This window comes from Equus przewalskii, chromosome 30 (assembly GCF_037783145.1).
Source record: "Equus przewalskii isolate Varuska chromosome 30, EquPr2, whole genome shotgun sequence".
NCBI classification, from domain to species: domain Eukaryota; kingdom Metazoa; phylum Chordata; class Mammalia; order Perissodactyla; family Equidae; genus Equus; species Equus przewalskii.
In genome coordinates, this window is record NC_091860.1 from 27,932,086 (window position 1) to 27,947,617 (window position 15,532).

The 15,532-nt window shown below is 36.2% G+C and overlaps 1 protein-coding gene across 2 annotated transcripts in view; it reads left to right on the forward strand.

The window, feature by feature from the left end:
* Positions 1-14,641, forward strand: part of LOC139080562 (aldo-keto reductase family 1 member C23) — a 39,230-nt gene extending 24,589 nt beyond the window's left edge. For both annotated transcript variants that reach the window (XM_070601966.1, XM_070601967.1), the window contains 4 exons: positions 2,532-2,638; positions 3,858-4,023; positions 12,628-12,710; positions 14,386-14,641. In XM_070601966.1, the coding sequence (XP_070458067.1) occupies positions 2,532-2,638; positions 3,858-4,023; positions 12,628-12,710; positions 14,386-14,428 (399 nt within the window). In that variant the 3' untranslated portion in view covers positions 14,429-14,641. The remainder of the gene's footprint in view (positions 1-2,531; positions 2,639-3,857; positions 4,024-12,627; positions 12,711-14,385) is intronic.
* Positions 14,642-15,532: the final 891 nt, after the last annotated feature.

Genomic DNA, 15,532 nt, shown 5'->3' on the forward strand with positions numbered 1-15,532 from the left:
GACATGGATAGAAGTGATAATGTATCTCTTTTTGCAAAGTCTTAGTGAAAAAATTATTGAGACTTTAGTTCTAAGTTTTCTATAGGAATTCAGGGAAAGTAAAAGAATTACTGGAGAGCTAGAATATTTACCCAGACCTTAGAGGGAAGGTGACATTTCGCTGAGCTGTAAGTGATGGTCAGAGTTTGGTGGAGTGAAAGTGATTTGAAGGGAATTGTGTGCAGGAAGGAAGATCGTGAACACATGGAATTGGCAGTAAATAAGGAAAGAGTGAAAATAAGGTGAGGTAGTTAGGGGTTTGTATGGGGTTTGTATGTCTGAGTCTTTTGTCTTGGTATTTCTGCTTTCAGGGGTCTTTGAATAGGAAGCATGGATACAAGAAAACTTAATTGGAGTCTATGAAACTCATACAGGCTAGAGGGATGGTTTCTGGTGATATTAATGGTGGACAAATTCAACATTCTGTAACATTTTCAGGAATATAGAGCAGATCTTATTATTTAATCAGTCTTAGTCTGGTCCTCCTCATTGATTTTTACGCTTAAATGAACTGTTCATACACATGATTCTGTATCTGGTTCTGTACTGTTACATTTTTTGTCTATTTTTATTTTGCTAGCATAAGAACACAACATGGGATCTACCTTCTTATAGAATTTTGAAGGATGCAACACAATACAATACAATATTGTTAACTATGGGGACTTACAGAGCAGATCTGCATAACTTATTCATCTTGCGTAACTGAGACTCCAAGGCCACAGCGAACAACTCCAGGCTTCTCCCTCCTCTCCACTTCTGGCAACCACATTTCTTCTCTCTGATTCTATGAGTATGACTAACTAAGATTCCTCACATACGTGGTATCATGCAGTACTTGTCCTTATATGAATGTCTTATTTCATTTACCATAATGTCCTCAAAGTATAACTTGGAGTCAAGAAGAAAGCATCTTCTGTTGGAAAATGTGACATAAAATTCAATAATTTGACATATAGTGATATAGCACTTCTGATTTTCAATTATAAATGTTAAAACTTTCATGTGATACTAGCATTAGTTTTACTCTCAATTTTTATTATGAATTGAATAAAATGAATGAATAAAATTATGAATATTATTATGAATATTCAGATAGTAAGAGAAGTCGAGTATGATAGAGAACATCCATGTTTTCCCTCCTACATTCAAAATTTTTAACATTTTACCACATTGCCAAATATAACTCTGTAAATATATATATATGTGTAATTTTTCGCAGACCCTCTTCAAAGTAAGTTGTAGATATGACAATTCCCCTTACAAACCTCAGAAAGCATACGATCTAGCATTCAATCCATATTCAAACTTTCCTATGGTTTTCCCAATGGCTTTTGTAGGCCTTTTCTAATCAGGAGCCAATTGTGGACCATATTTTACTTTCATTCATGTTTAATAAGCTTTCTTAAGCAAAAATGGTCACTCAACCTCTTTTGTACCATGACTTCCAGACAGATTTTTGTTGGATATTCTGAATTTTTCCAATTGTTGTCTTGTGATATTAACTAACTTGTTTCTCTAGTCCCAGTTTCTATAAAACTAGAAGTTAGATCTGAATGCCTTATTGCACTAATGTTAAATATTTATGGCAAGAAAATGTCCTTTGCATGCTGTGTCCCTGAAATTGCACTCTGGTAGGCAGCCTGTCATGACAAATTGTCCCAATGTGAAGGGTGTTAGTTTGTTTGTCTTGGTTAAGGTAGTTGTAGTCAGGCATTCTCTTTGTAAATGTATATTTTCCGCTTTGAAATTATCTAGCAATCTGTCCAGTGATAATTATATCAGTGAAAGTCATAATGCACTCAAGTTTTCACATAGTGGTTGAGTAGCCATCAATTATTTTACCTTCAATTAGTTATTTCATTGGGATTTGTAAATAGTTATTTTCCATTTTAAGCATTATTTTATAATTTTTTTTACCTGGAATTTTATCATAAACAGAAAATTCCCTCATCTTACTCTCTCTCTCTCTCTTTCTCTCATCACTGTGCACTCATGGTTTTTACTTACTGTATGTGTTATAATTGCTTTTAGTCATTATTCCCTTTGTTGCTCAAATCTACCATATGTCACCATTTTAATCCCCATCAAAATGGTTCTTTTGTCCTTTAGATATCTTTTCACAAGTCTGAATAATTTCTTGCTTTCTGGCACTATTTGATGTCGAAGGCTCAAACAGCTCTTTTCCTATCCAAGATCTAGAATTAGCCATGTCTTCTTGCATTATACCATGGTATCGAGTAATCAAGATCTGATCCATGGAGTCACTTGTTCTCAGGAATGTCATCCTTTTTCGAGTTTTTTTTTTTTATGCTTTTAGAGAACAGAGATATAATATTTATTTTTAAAAAATAATTACTTATCTTCATATTTCCAGTTTAAATTTGATAATACACAGATTTTTATTCAGCTTATTTTTTGCTTTTAACCTGTTTTATTTTAATATTGTCATTTCACATAATCTGACACTCTTCTATCTTGGTATTCTGCAGGTGGAATGTCACCCTTATCTCAACCAGAGCAAACTGTTGGATTTCTGCAAGTCAAAGGATATTGTCCTGGTTGCCTACAGTGCTTTGGGAAGCCAACGTGAACATTGGTAATGAAGACAACAGGGAGATTCCCTAAAACACTATTTTTGATGAAATAGTTTTAATGATACCCCACTCAGTTTTCCGGAATGAACTCTCAATCAATTTGGTGGAGAAAGAGGAGGGATGGAAAAAAATCCTTGTCCGTTATCACCCCATCACCCTGCCAATTCTTTACTATTGTATGTAACTGCTTAATCAATAGCAATTGCCTGCATTAACATCTGTATATGATCCAAAAATTCAGACAAAAGACATAAGTTTAAGTCATGATTTATTTATTTACTAACTAATTAAGCCATTTTCAGTAATATACTCTCTAAGCTTCACTTAATTTATGTCTAAAATCAGAATGGTAACATATAACTCCCAGGGGCTGGCCTGGTGACATTCTGGTTAATTTCACACATTCCACTTTTTGGCTCAGGGCCCTCAGGTTCGGATCCCAGGTACAGACCTACATGACACTCATCAAGCCATGCTGTGCTGGATGGCATCCCACATGTAAAAAACAGAGGAAGATTGGCAGAGATGTTAGCCCGGGGACAGTCTTCCTCAAGCAAAAAGAGGAATATTGGCAATGGGTGTCAGCTAAGGACCAATCTTCCTCACACACACACAATATACATATATATGTATACAATATATGCATATATGTATATGTATATATAGCACCCAGGTTTATCATGAGAGAAAAAATTATAATCTGAAACATTTTTGCAAACTTCTATAGAAATATTGCACACTATGAGTAACGATAAAAGAAGTAGTTATCATCATTTTGGGACTACTCAACTTTTATCAATATCTTAGAAAAGGAAAATAAAAACTATCCTATACTTTCCCTTCCTCTTTCTCCTTTCATACCTTTGTTCTTACTTTGAGGACTAGGATCAGAGAAGAAAGACAGCCACTGAGAAGGAGTAAGAAAAAATTCATGATTTGGAAACATCAGTCTGAACTCAAGCCTGCATCTAAATGACATGGAGGGATTTGAAAACACAGAATGTTAGGTGCTACATCTTAATTTCTGAATCAGGTGGTCTTGGAGGAAGTGATGGAATTTGCCTTCCTGACAAGTTCCCAGATGATAGTGATGCTTCTGGTCCCAGGACTACATTTTGAGAAGCACTGGTCCAGAGTGGACTTACTGAGTCTGTTTTGGAAGTCTCCCAACAAACTGAGTACTGAGTCTCAGGTCTTCAACATTACTGCATTTCCCTCCAGGATAGACCAGAGCTCCCCAGTCCTCTTGGAGGATCCAGTTCTTTGTGCCATGGCAAAAAAGTACAAGCGAACTCCAGCACTGATTGCCCTTCGCTACCAGCTACAGCGTGGGGTGGTGGTCCTGGCCAAGAGTTACAATGAGAAGCGGATCAAAGAGAATGTGCAGGTGATGAGTGAGGCTGTGGGCATAGGTCTTCTGCATAATATCCTTCATGTGTGTTCTTCTTTGTAAGGCTCTCAATTCATCTTTGGGCTCAGATGAGTTATCTGTTATTTCCCATGCATGTATACCTTATGTTTATTGCCACCGGTTTTCTCCTGCTGTTGCCACAGTAAGAGATTGGACAGAAAAGAGAGATTTCATTTCTAGCATGAAGTCTTCAATGTACTCTTTAACCCTATGAAAGTAAATCTCATTTCTTGATTCTAAAATGAGGGAAATGGATTAGGGGATTTTCTTTATCTATTTAGGCTGCTATAAGAAAACACAATAGACTGGAGGTCTTGTGAACAACAGAAATTTATTTCTCACAGTTCCAGTTGCTGGAAGTCTGAGATCAAGGTGCCAATGTGGTTGGATGATAGCTTCCTTCTGGGACTCACATTTCTCATTGTATCTTAACATGGTAGAAGTGGTAATGGATCTCTTTCTGGTCTCTTTTATGGAGGCATTGATCTCATTCAAGAGGGCTCCCCTGTCATGACCTAGTTAACCCTCAAAGGACATACTTTCTAATGCTACCACAATGGGGGTTAGGTTTCCAACATATGATTTTGGAGGCATGCAAACTTCAGAATGTAGCAGTGATCTTCAATCTCCAAATCACTGTGATTTAGTTTGCATTTCCTTGAATAATAATGTACTTTCATCTTCATGTATTTATTCTCTCTGAGTTTCCACATTTGTGGAGTCCCCGATCAAGTCTTTGTCCATTTTTATTAAGATGTTATTCATTTTATTTATGTGTAGGGAGAGCATTAGCTATAGCTGCATAACAAATGATCCCCAATTTAGAATTTTACTACAAAAGCTGTTTATTTGGCTCATGATTCTGTGGTTTGACAATTAGCCTGGGCTCAACTAAGCAGTTTTCTTAGCTGAGGTTTGTCATGTATTTGCAGTTAAATGACAAATAACTCTGCAGCTCAGCTTTACAAAGTTATTTTGGCTGTTGTCAGTGGTGGTTAAACTCTGTTCCTTATAACCTTTCACACGATGGGCTAGACTGGAGACAACTAGCCTGTACTTCATCACATCACAGTGGCAGGATCTCAAGGAAGTGAGAAGATACTTGCAGCGTCTTTTCATATGTAGTCTCAGAATGGACTCACTCCTGCTTCTGGCAAATTTTATTGTCCAGTACAACTTACAGGCCAGGGCAGATTCAAGGATTAGAGAATCTTGCAAAAGTGCTTTTGTCTTCTCATTCAAATTTGGGTCTCTAATACACCGAATTAATTTTTTAATATGATGTGAAAATGGACTCAAATATGTATATGTTTAAATGGAAATCCAAATGTCCATATTTTCCCACAGATTTGTGTTGTCTTCTCTGTCATATATCCAATGTCCCTCAGTCTATTTCCTGCCTCTTTATTTTATACAACTACTTAATTTTCTCTACTGTCACATTATCATGGAAAGTAAGTCTTGTTTTTCAGAATTTTAAAATTTTTTCTTTATTCCTTTTTCTTAGTTCAGAATGTCTTGGCTATTCTTGACTAGTTGTCCTATTTTTATTTTTTTTCTTCAGTTCATAATAGTTTACATCATTGTGAAATTTCAGTTGTACATTATTTCTTGTCTGTCACCAAGAAGGTGCTCCCCTCCACCCCCTGTGTCCACCCCCCCCCACACACTCCCATTCCCCTGGTAACCACTGAACTTTTTTCTTTTTCCATGTGCTTGTTTATATTCCACACATGAGTGAAATCATCTGGTGTTTGTCTTTCTCAGTCTGGCTTATTTCACAAAGAATAATTCCCTCCAGGTCTTTCCATGTTGTTTCAAATGAGATGAATTTGTCTTTTTTCTGGCTGAGTAGTATTCCATTATTTTTATACCATATCTTCTTTATCCAATCATCATTCAATGGGCAGTTGATAGTTTCCATGTCTTGGCTATTGTGATTAGTGCTGCGATGACCAAAGGGGTACATAGCTTACTTCAGATTGTTAATTTCAAGTTCTTTGGGTAGATACCTAGCAGTGGGATAGCTGGGTCATATGGTAGCTCTCTTTTTGATTTTTGAGGAATCTCCATACTGTTTCTCATAGTGGCTGCACCAGTTGTCATTCCCACTAGCAGTGTATGAGGGTTCCCTTCTCTCCACACTCTTCTCTCCAACATTTGTTATTTTTAGCTGCAGTGATTGTAGCCATCTTAACAGGCATATGGTGGTATCTTCGTGTACTTTTGATTAGCATTTCCCTGATGATTACTGGCATTGAACATCTTTTCATGTGTTTGTTGGCCATCTCTATATCTTCTTAGGAAAAACGTTTGTTCATATCCTCTGCCCATTTTTTGATTGGGCTGTTTGCTTTTTTGTTGTTCAGTTATGTGAGTTCCTTTTATGTTATGGAGATTAACCCCTTATTGAATATATGATTTGGAAAAATTTTCTCCCAATTGGTCAGTTGTCTTTTGGTTTTGATCCTAGTTTCTTTTGCCTTGCAGAAGCTCTTTATCCTGATGAACTCCCACTTGTTTGTGTTTTCTATTGTTTCCTTAGTCTGTGAAGACACGGTATTCGAAAATGTCCTTTTAAGTTCAATGTCAAAGATTCTACTACCTATATTATCTTCCAGGACTTTTATGGTTTCAGTACGTATCTTCAAGTCTTTGACTCATTTTGAGTTTATTTTTGAATATTGCATGAGATAATGGTCCACTTTCATTCTTTTTCATTTGGCTGTCCAGTTTCCCCAAGACCAGTTATTGAAGAGACTGTCTTTTCTCCATTGTATGTTCTTGGCACATTTGCCAAAGATTAGTTGTCTCTAGATGTGTGTTTTTGTGTCTGGGATTTCAGTTCCGTTCCATTAATCTGTGTGCCTGTTTTTGTACAAATACAATGCTGTTTTGATCACTATGGCTTTCTCATACATTTACAAGTCAGGGATTGTGATGCCTAAGGCTTTGTTCTTTTTTCTCAGGATTTCTTTGTCAATTTGGGATCCTTGGGTGCACCATATGAATTTTAGGATTCTTTGCTCTATTTCTGTGAAGAATGTCATTGGGATTCTGATTGGGATTGCATTGAATCTGTAGATTGCATTAGGTAGTGTGGACATTGTAACTATGTTTGTTCTTCCAATCCATGTGCATGAAATCTCTTTCCATCTCTTTACGTCATTATCTATTTCTTTCAATAACGTCTTATATTTTTAATGTATAAACCCTTTTCCTCCTTAGTTAAATTTATTCCTAGGAGCTTTATTCATTTTATGCCATACTAAATTGAATTGAATTCCTTAGTTCTCTTTCTGCAAGTTCGCTATTGGACTGCAGAAATGCAACTGATCTTTCCATGTTGATTTTGTATCCCACAACTTTACTGTAATTGTTAATTATTTCTAATACTTTTCTGGTGGATTCTTTAGGGTTTTCTACGTATGACATCATGTCGTCTGCAAACAACGAGAGCTTCACTTCTTCAATTACTATCTGGATTCCTTTTATTCCTTTCTCTTGCCTAGTTGCTCTGGCCAAAACCTTGAATACTATGGTGAATAAGAGTGGTGAGAGTGGGCATCCTTGTCTTCTTCCTGTTCTCAGGGGGGTGGCATTCAGCTTTTTCCCATTGAGTATGATGTTGGCTTTGGGTTTGTCATACATGGCCTTTATTATGTTGAGGTAATTTCCTTCTATCTCCATTTTGTTAAGAGTTTTTTTTTTTATCATAAATGGCTGTTGGATCTTGTTAAATGCTTTCTCTGCATCTATTGAGATGATCATGTGGTTTTTCTTCCTCATTTTGTTAATACAGTGCATGACATTGATTGATTTGTGGTTGTTGAACCATCCCTGTGTCCCTGGAATAAATCCCACTTGATCGTGATATACGATGTCTTTGATGTATTGCTGTATTCAGGTTGCCATTATTTTGTTTAGAATTTTTGCATATATGTTCGTCAGCGATATTGGCCTGTAGTTTTCCCTTTTTGTGTTGCCCTTGTTACGGGTTGGTATCCGAGTGATGTTTGCCTGGTAGAATGTGTTAGGAAGCGTTCCATCTTCCCTAATTTTTTGAAATAGCTTGAGGAGGATAGGTATTAAATCCTCTCTGAAAGTTTGTTAGAATTCCACAGGGAAGCCATCTGGTCCTGGGCTTTTATTCTCTTGGATTCTTTTGATTACTGTATCAATCTCTTTACTTGTGATTGGTCTATTCAGGTTCTCTATTCCTTCTTGATTCAGCTTTGGGAGGTTGTAAGAGTCTAAGAATTTATCCATTTCCTCTAGATGGTCCATTTTGTTGATGTGTTCTTTTTTGTAGTTTTCTCTTATAATCCATTGTATTTCTGTGCTGTTATTTCTCCTCCTTCATTTCTAATTTTATTTATCTCAACTTTCTCTCTTTTTTTATAACACTGGCTAGGGGTCTGTCAATTTTATTTATGTTCTCAAAGAGCTGGATCTTTGTTTTATTTACCCTTTCTACTGCCTTTTTTGTTTTAATAGCATTAATTGCTGCTCTGATTTTTATTATTTCACTGCTTCTGCTGACTTTGGGCTTTCTTTGTTCTTTTTTTGCTAATTCAATTAGATGTAGCTTGAGATTGCTTATTTGAGGGTTTTTTGTTTGTAAACTTGAGCCGGTATTGTGATGAATTTCCCTCTTAATATGGCTTTTGCTGCATCCCATATGATTGGTAATTACATTTTCATTTTCATTTGTCTCCAGATATCTTTTGATTTCTTCTGTAATTTCTTCAATCATTCATTGGTTGTTCCATAGCATGTTGTTTAGTTTCCACATCTTTATCCTTTACTCAGTTTTTTTCTTGTAATTAATTTCTAGCTTCATAGCATTTTGATCAGAAAAGATGCTTGTTATTATTTCAGTCTTCTTAGATTTATTGAGGGTTGCCTTGTTTCCCAACATATGGTCTATCCTTGAGAATGTTCCATGCACATTTGGGAAGGATGTGTATACTGCTGTTTTTGAATGGAGTATTCTATATATGTCTATTAAGTCCATCTGGTCTAGCTTTTCCTTTAGCTCCACTTTTTCCTTACTGAATTTCTGTCTGGATGATTTATCCATTGATGTGAGTAGAGTGCTGAGGTCCCCTACTATTATTGTGTTATTGTTAATGTCTTCTCTAAGGTTTGTTAATAATTGCTTCATGTACTTTGGTGCTCCTGTGTTGGGTGCATGGATATTTTTGTTATTTCTTCTTGATGGAATGTCCCTTTGATCATTATATACTGCCCCTCTTTGTCTGGCTTTACTTTTCTTATCTTGAATTCTACTTTGTCTGATATACATATTACCACACCTGCTTTCTTTTGTTTGCCATTAGCTTGGAGTATCATCTTTCTTCCCTTCATTCTGAGGCTGTGTTTGACATTGGAGCTGAGATGTGTTTCCTGGAGGCAGCATAGTGTTGGGTCTTGTGCTTTAATCCATCTTGTCACTATGTGTTTTTTTATTGGAGAACTCAATCCATTTACATTTAGGGTTATTTTGGATATGTGAGATCTTAATGCTGCCATTTTATCCCTGGTTTTCTGGTTCTCCTGCATTTCCTTATTTTCTCATCCTGTGTATTTTGGTCTACCAATTGAGTTATGCAGTTTTTTATGTTTTGTTTCTGTGTTTTCTGCTTCTTTATTATTTGTGTCTCTGTTCTGCTTTTTGTTTAGTGGTTATCCTGAGGTTTGCATTCAAGTTCTCATGGATAAGATAGCCCTTTTCTGATGGCTTCTAATTTCCTTAAACTAAACCGATTCAGTCCCTTTCCTCTTCCCCTCCTAAATTGTTTTTCCCACATCGTACTTCATCTTGTGTTATGATTTTGTGGTTAAAATGACAAGATTTTCTTTGTTTTCTTCCCTTTGTTTTTAAAGCTATACTTGAGTATTTTCTATCAGGCTCTGATTCTGTCTACCTATTTAACTCCTTACTCTGTGCTTTGTAACCCCTTCCTCCGCCCCCCCCCCCTTTTCTTTTCAGATATGAGGACTTTCTTGAGGATTTCTTGTAGGGGGTGTCTTGTGGCTATGAGCTCTCTTAGCTTATGTTTGTCTGGGAAAGGTTTTATTTCTCCATCATATCTGAAGGATATTTTCCCTGGATAGCATATCCTTGGATGAAAGTTTTTGTCCTTCAATGACTTGAATATGTCATTCCAGTCTCTCCTAGCGTGTAAGGTTTTTGCAGAGACATCTGCTGAAAGTCTGTTGGGGGTTCCTTTTGTAGATTATTTTCTTCTGCCTTGCTACCCTTAGTATTCTTCCTTGTCATTCAGTTTTGCCACTTTCACTACTATATGCCTTGCAGTAGGTCTTTTTACATTGACGTAGTTAGGAGATCTGGCAGCTTCTTCTACATGAATTTCCTTCCCTAGGTTTGGGAAATTCTCTGCTGTTATTTCTTTCAACAACTTTCTACTTCATTCTGCTTCTCTTCTCCTTCTGGAATACCTGTAATTCTTATGTTTCTTTTCCTAATTGAGTTGGATAGTTCTTGGAGACTTTCTTCATTTCTTTTTACTCTTGCTTTTCTCTCTCCTCTTCTATCTGGAGCATTTCAAGATGTTTATCTTCGATTTTGCTGATATGCTCCTCTGTGGTGTCTGTTTGAGCATTCAGAGAATCCATATTTTCTTTTATTTATTTCATTGTATCTTTCATGTCTTACATTTCTGACTGGTTCTTCTTTATAGTTTCTATTTCTTTTGTGAAGGATCTCCTGAACTTGTTGAATTGTTTCTCTACATTCTCTTTTACTTCATTGAGTTTTTTAATGATAGCTGTTTTGAATCCTTTTGTCATTTAGATTACATATTTCTGTGTTCTCAAGCCTTATTTCTGGGTACTTGTTATTTTCTCTCTGGTCTGGAGTTATAATATAGTGTTTCCTATTGCTAGAGGAGGTGGCTCAGTTCTTATGCATCCTGGTGTTATTCAGTTACAGTTTCCACCTATTGTCAATTGGTTGGTGTCAAAAGCCACATATTCTGAGTCTTCTGCCTTCAGGTAAAATCCCAGGGACTAGAGCTGGCATTGAGCAGTTGGGGGGAGGTGTGCTTTCTCCTGTGTGCTCTCGGGGTTTTCTCCCTCTCCTCTCTTGGGGTGTTGGCTTGGTAAGGTCCCTCCTAGTGAAAACTTTCTTTCACCCCTGTATAGGGCTTCTCTCTAGGTTGCAAGAGTCCTTTGGAGTCCTTGAATTTCCTGTGAATAAACATCTCCTTCCCACTTCCTTCCATCTAGGAGGCCTCACATGGTCCCAATTGCAGTCTTTAAGGGAGGGAACAAAGATTTCTCTTACCTCATCCTCCTCCTCCAAGGGGGATTCAGCCTCTCTGCCCTCCATCACATAGCTGCATAGTCACTGTGACGTTTTTTATGTTGTATGTGGATGTCATCTGTTGGAGCATGGATTTATTTTCATTGTATATTGGAAGTGAAAGATTTCTGAGAGACCTCACTGTGCCATGATGCTGACATCACTTGACTAGTTGTTATTTAATGTTAAAATAATGTCACTTATCAATTTTCACAAAAATAAAAGCATAAATCTTCCATTCATATTGCATTCAAACTATAGATAACTTTGAAGAAAAATGTCTTCTCTACAATATTAATATCTCTAAACCATGATCATAACATTAATTTTAATCACTTTGGTATTCATTATATATGTTTAATAAATTTCATAACTTTTTCGACAATGGCATTTACATAATTCTTTTGTTAGCTTTATTCATAGATAAGTGATAAATTAGATACCCTTTTGATAAATTTTTCCTAATCTTTTATTTTGAGGATTTTCAAATGTGCAGGAAAGTTGAAAGAGCAATTGCAATAAATGCATGACTTAAATACATCAGTTGTTATATCGTTGACATTTTTCCTACTATCTATCTATCTATCAATCAAATTGTCCATCTCTGAATCTATCCTTCCAACTACTGTATGTATTGCTATGTTAGAACATTATTATGGATTGATGGATTTACTTGTTTCAACATATTAGCCATTATCAACACTCTTTTTGGTGCTTAAAGTGTCCTCCATTTAGATAGTGACATCCCCTTCAAGCCAGTTACTGTGTCCTTTGAATATGACATCATTAGTTTTTCAAAAATTATTGCTTTAAATGACCTTGGAAAAAGTTTCTCCACATTCTAACTCTTTATTGGTGGGCTTTAGAAATCCACATGTATTATTAAAAATTACCAAATTATATGTTTTATTTTCAAAATTTATTTCTAGATTTTTCTGGATTTGCTGAGCTCATTACCCTATCTCTTTGAATAATGTCAACTTTGATACTTCAGCTTTTAAAAAAATCTCCTTTTGTCTGTTGTCTTGTGCAGTTTTAATATACTCTACCTAGGGATGGATTTCTATTTAATTTTTGCCTTATATTTATTACCACTTGAGTATTTTGCTGATGTGTTTAAAAACTTGTTTGGAAACTTGTGAGACATTTTGAGTGTTGCCTCTGTACCATTCAATCCGATTTGCCTGAATTTTCTGGATTGGTATTTACGCAATCTAAAATTTGTGAAAATCTTTCTATTTCTGTGATAGGCTTTTGGGTTCCAGTTGACTTCAGAGGACATGAAAGTCCTAGATGGCCTAAACCGAAATCTGCGATATGTTACTTTAGAAATGTAAGTGACTTTGGTCAACATGTTGGGCTCAATTCATTTTCTGATAATGAGTGTATGATGTTAAAATTTACCTCAATACCAGGAGGACAGAGGCCAGTTTGAGACAGAGATGGGACAGGTACTTTCTAGAATGTCATCCCAGATTCACTCCAGAGCTTTGTTCACTGTCACAACAGCAGGGTGAATGGATCAGGGTAAGCTTGAACTTTCACACATATGTCCTGCCCTCATCACTCCAAGGAACTTTCCAAGAAGCTAGATATTGCTGAATCTACATCTTCCATGTATGCCTACCATTTCTACAACAATCCAGTGGACATACACTGTGGATATCACCAGTGTAGCCTAATTCAATGTTTACAAAACTGTGTTTTTCATCTTCTTCTCCCAACTTCTCAATTCTTTATCAGATTAAAAGATTCTCCATAAAGTTTGTGGTCCATGCCAGAAATGCCCATCAGTCCCATATGGTATCTTCATGAGATCCTGCTAAGTTTATGTCCTTCACAAGTTTCCAAATTTCTTCCTTCTTTTTCAATGCATGTTTGTTCAGAACCCAAATAATGCATTTCCCTCTAGAAAGGCTAGCCTTGTGGGATCAATTAGAATTCTTGGTTTAGATTTTCTGAAAAACTAAGATCTCAGTGAAGAAGACAAAGCTTTTAAGAAGAGAGATTTAAACCATTGGAAGTATGTGGAGGCAAAAGTACCACTGTTGGAGAGAATTTTTAGCCAATAAAACGTCTTTATGATTACTTCATGCTCTAAGCTTCTGGAATTTTGAGAAAAGGACTTCAGTATTAATGAGCGAAAGAGAGTGCACATTTTTTCTGCCTGTGAGAATTTTAATTCATAATTGTAATAAATGTGATAATGTATGGAAAAGGCATAATGGCAAGTTGTGCATATTGAAAACTTGGTAAATATATTTTTATCCTTGCTAATATATTTATCAGTATAGATTCAATTGAAGAATAAGATAGGGAAATTATGCAAAAATAAAGAGAGAAAGGTAATCAATAAGTCATACTTCCAATAAATTAGATATTTTAATAAGAAGCCATTATATTCTATCACTTTCTCTTTTGGCCTGTTAGCGAATAGACAGCTTTCTACTGTACAGTAAGCTCCTTGGAGATGGGACCCAATTTTTATGTGCAATTCTTTAGATTTATGATTATAACTTAGTATGTTTTCTGTGGTGGGGAGTTAGTAAATAATTAATAAACTTTAAAAATTGAAGTGAAATTCTACTCAGTAACCTGTGTTAGCTTAAATTATTTCTCATTTCTGAGCATGTGGCTGGACATGTCTTCTTCAAAACACGGCACAGCCACTCTTTTCTCCCACTGAGGATTTCCAAAAGAAAGGAGAGGTGACCTGGTTGTTTTCTTGACAGATGTAGCTGTGAAAAGGAGGTCTTTGAAGTTTTGACACTACTTCTTCTGTGTATTAATATCTGGGCAGGGAATACCATTTAAATAATTTAATTATTTATATCATTATTTAATATTATGAAGTCATGTTTGTGAAAGAAAGAAAGGCAGACTTCATGCCCAGTTAGGAAATAAAATGTTTAACTTTACCCTAATGACAGCTTCATAGAAATCACTTCTGTACCACCCTAGAAACAGAGTCATTGAATCCATTCATGTATTATATTTTTTCATTTTAGGTTTGCTGGCCACCCTGAGTATCCATTTTCTGATGATTATTAACTTGGAGGCCTTTGTCCTGATCTCCACTAGAAGCCCTGTGTGTGGATAGTGAGGCAAGAAATGTCTCAGATGTTGGGAATTGCATACATCAGCATGAATTTCATCCATGTTGTTTAGAAACACATACTCAGCAAGATTTAAGTCCATAGGTCAGGAAAGAAAGGCACTCAATATTTGTCACATCCTGTAACAATTAAAAATTTTCCCCACAAATCTCTTTCCTATTCCAGTCTTGATATTTTCTTTCCTCCTGACTCATTAGAGCAAAAAATTGATTTACCTAGAATTTCTGTGTGTGTGTGGAGGTGGAATGGGATACAATAACAGTAATTTTATAGATACTTCTGGAGAGGACTGGATAGAGTTTTCATTCCCTAGGGAAGTAGTAGTTAGCAGTCATTTATGAGTCAGTGATCCTTTAGGAATTCAAAGACCAAGAGGACACATTCCATACAGTCTGGATGGTGAGAAACATATTGAAAGGATGATCAGCAATGCATAGGCTCCCTTTCAGCAGCTCAGGGGATCATTAGACCAGGAAATCCCAGAACGAGGTAACCCCGTGTCAGGGTTGGCCCAGGAGGTGGGAGGGGAGCCAGACTGGAAGGATGACTAGGAGTCAGATATATTGTAGTTTTATGAGTGGGGAGTTGAGCACATATATGTTTGGGAAACTTTGGGACATGCTGCTTTGCTACTTCTCTGCTGTAGACAAAAAGAAACTTTTCACAATATTTTACCTCAGAACCAGAGCTGAGAGTCAGAGCTAGACGGTTGCATGTGCCCTGGAAACAGTAATGAGCTTGTAGGCTTGTATTTTGGCACTAATTTGGCAAGAAACGACTGATCAAATCACCTTGAACATTAGCTCCATGTTTATCATAATTTCTTAGGTTCAAAAACATATTAATTTGATATACTGGATCCTTTTAAGTGTCTCATACACAAAGCAAGGCACACTTACAGATAGAAAACACAAAACATTCCTAGGCCTTTAAATATTTTTGGTATAGCCATTGTGAATGTGACAAAAACACTTAGTAATTCCAACTCTTCTAAATTTTCAAATACCATTTCAAAATACTGCAATGAAAAATCACACAA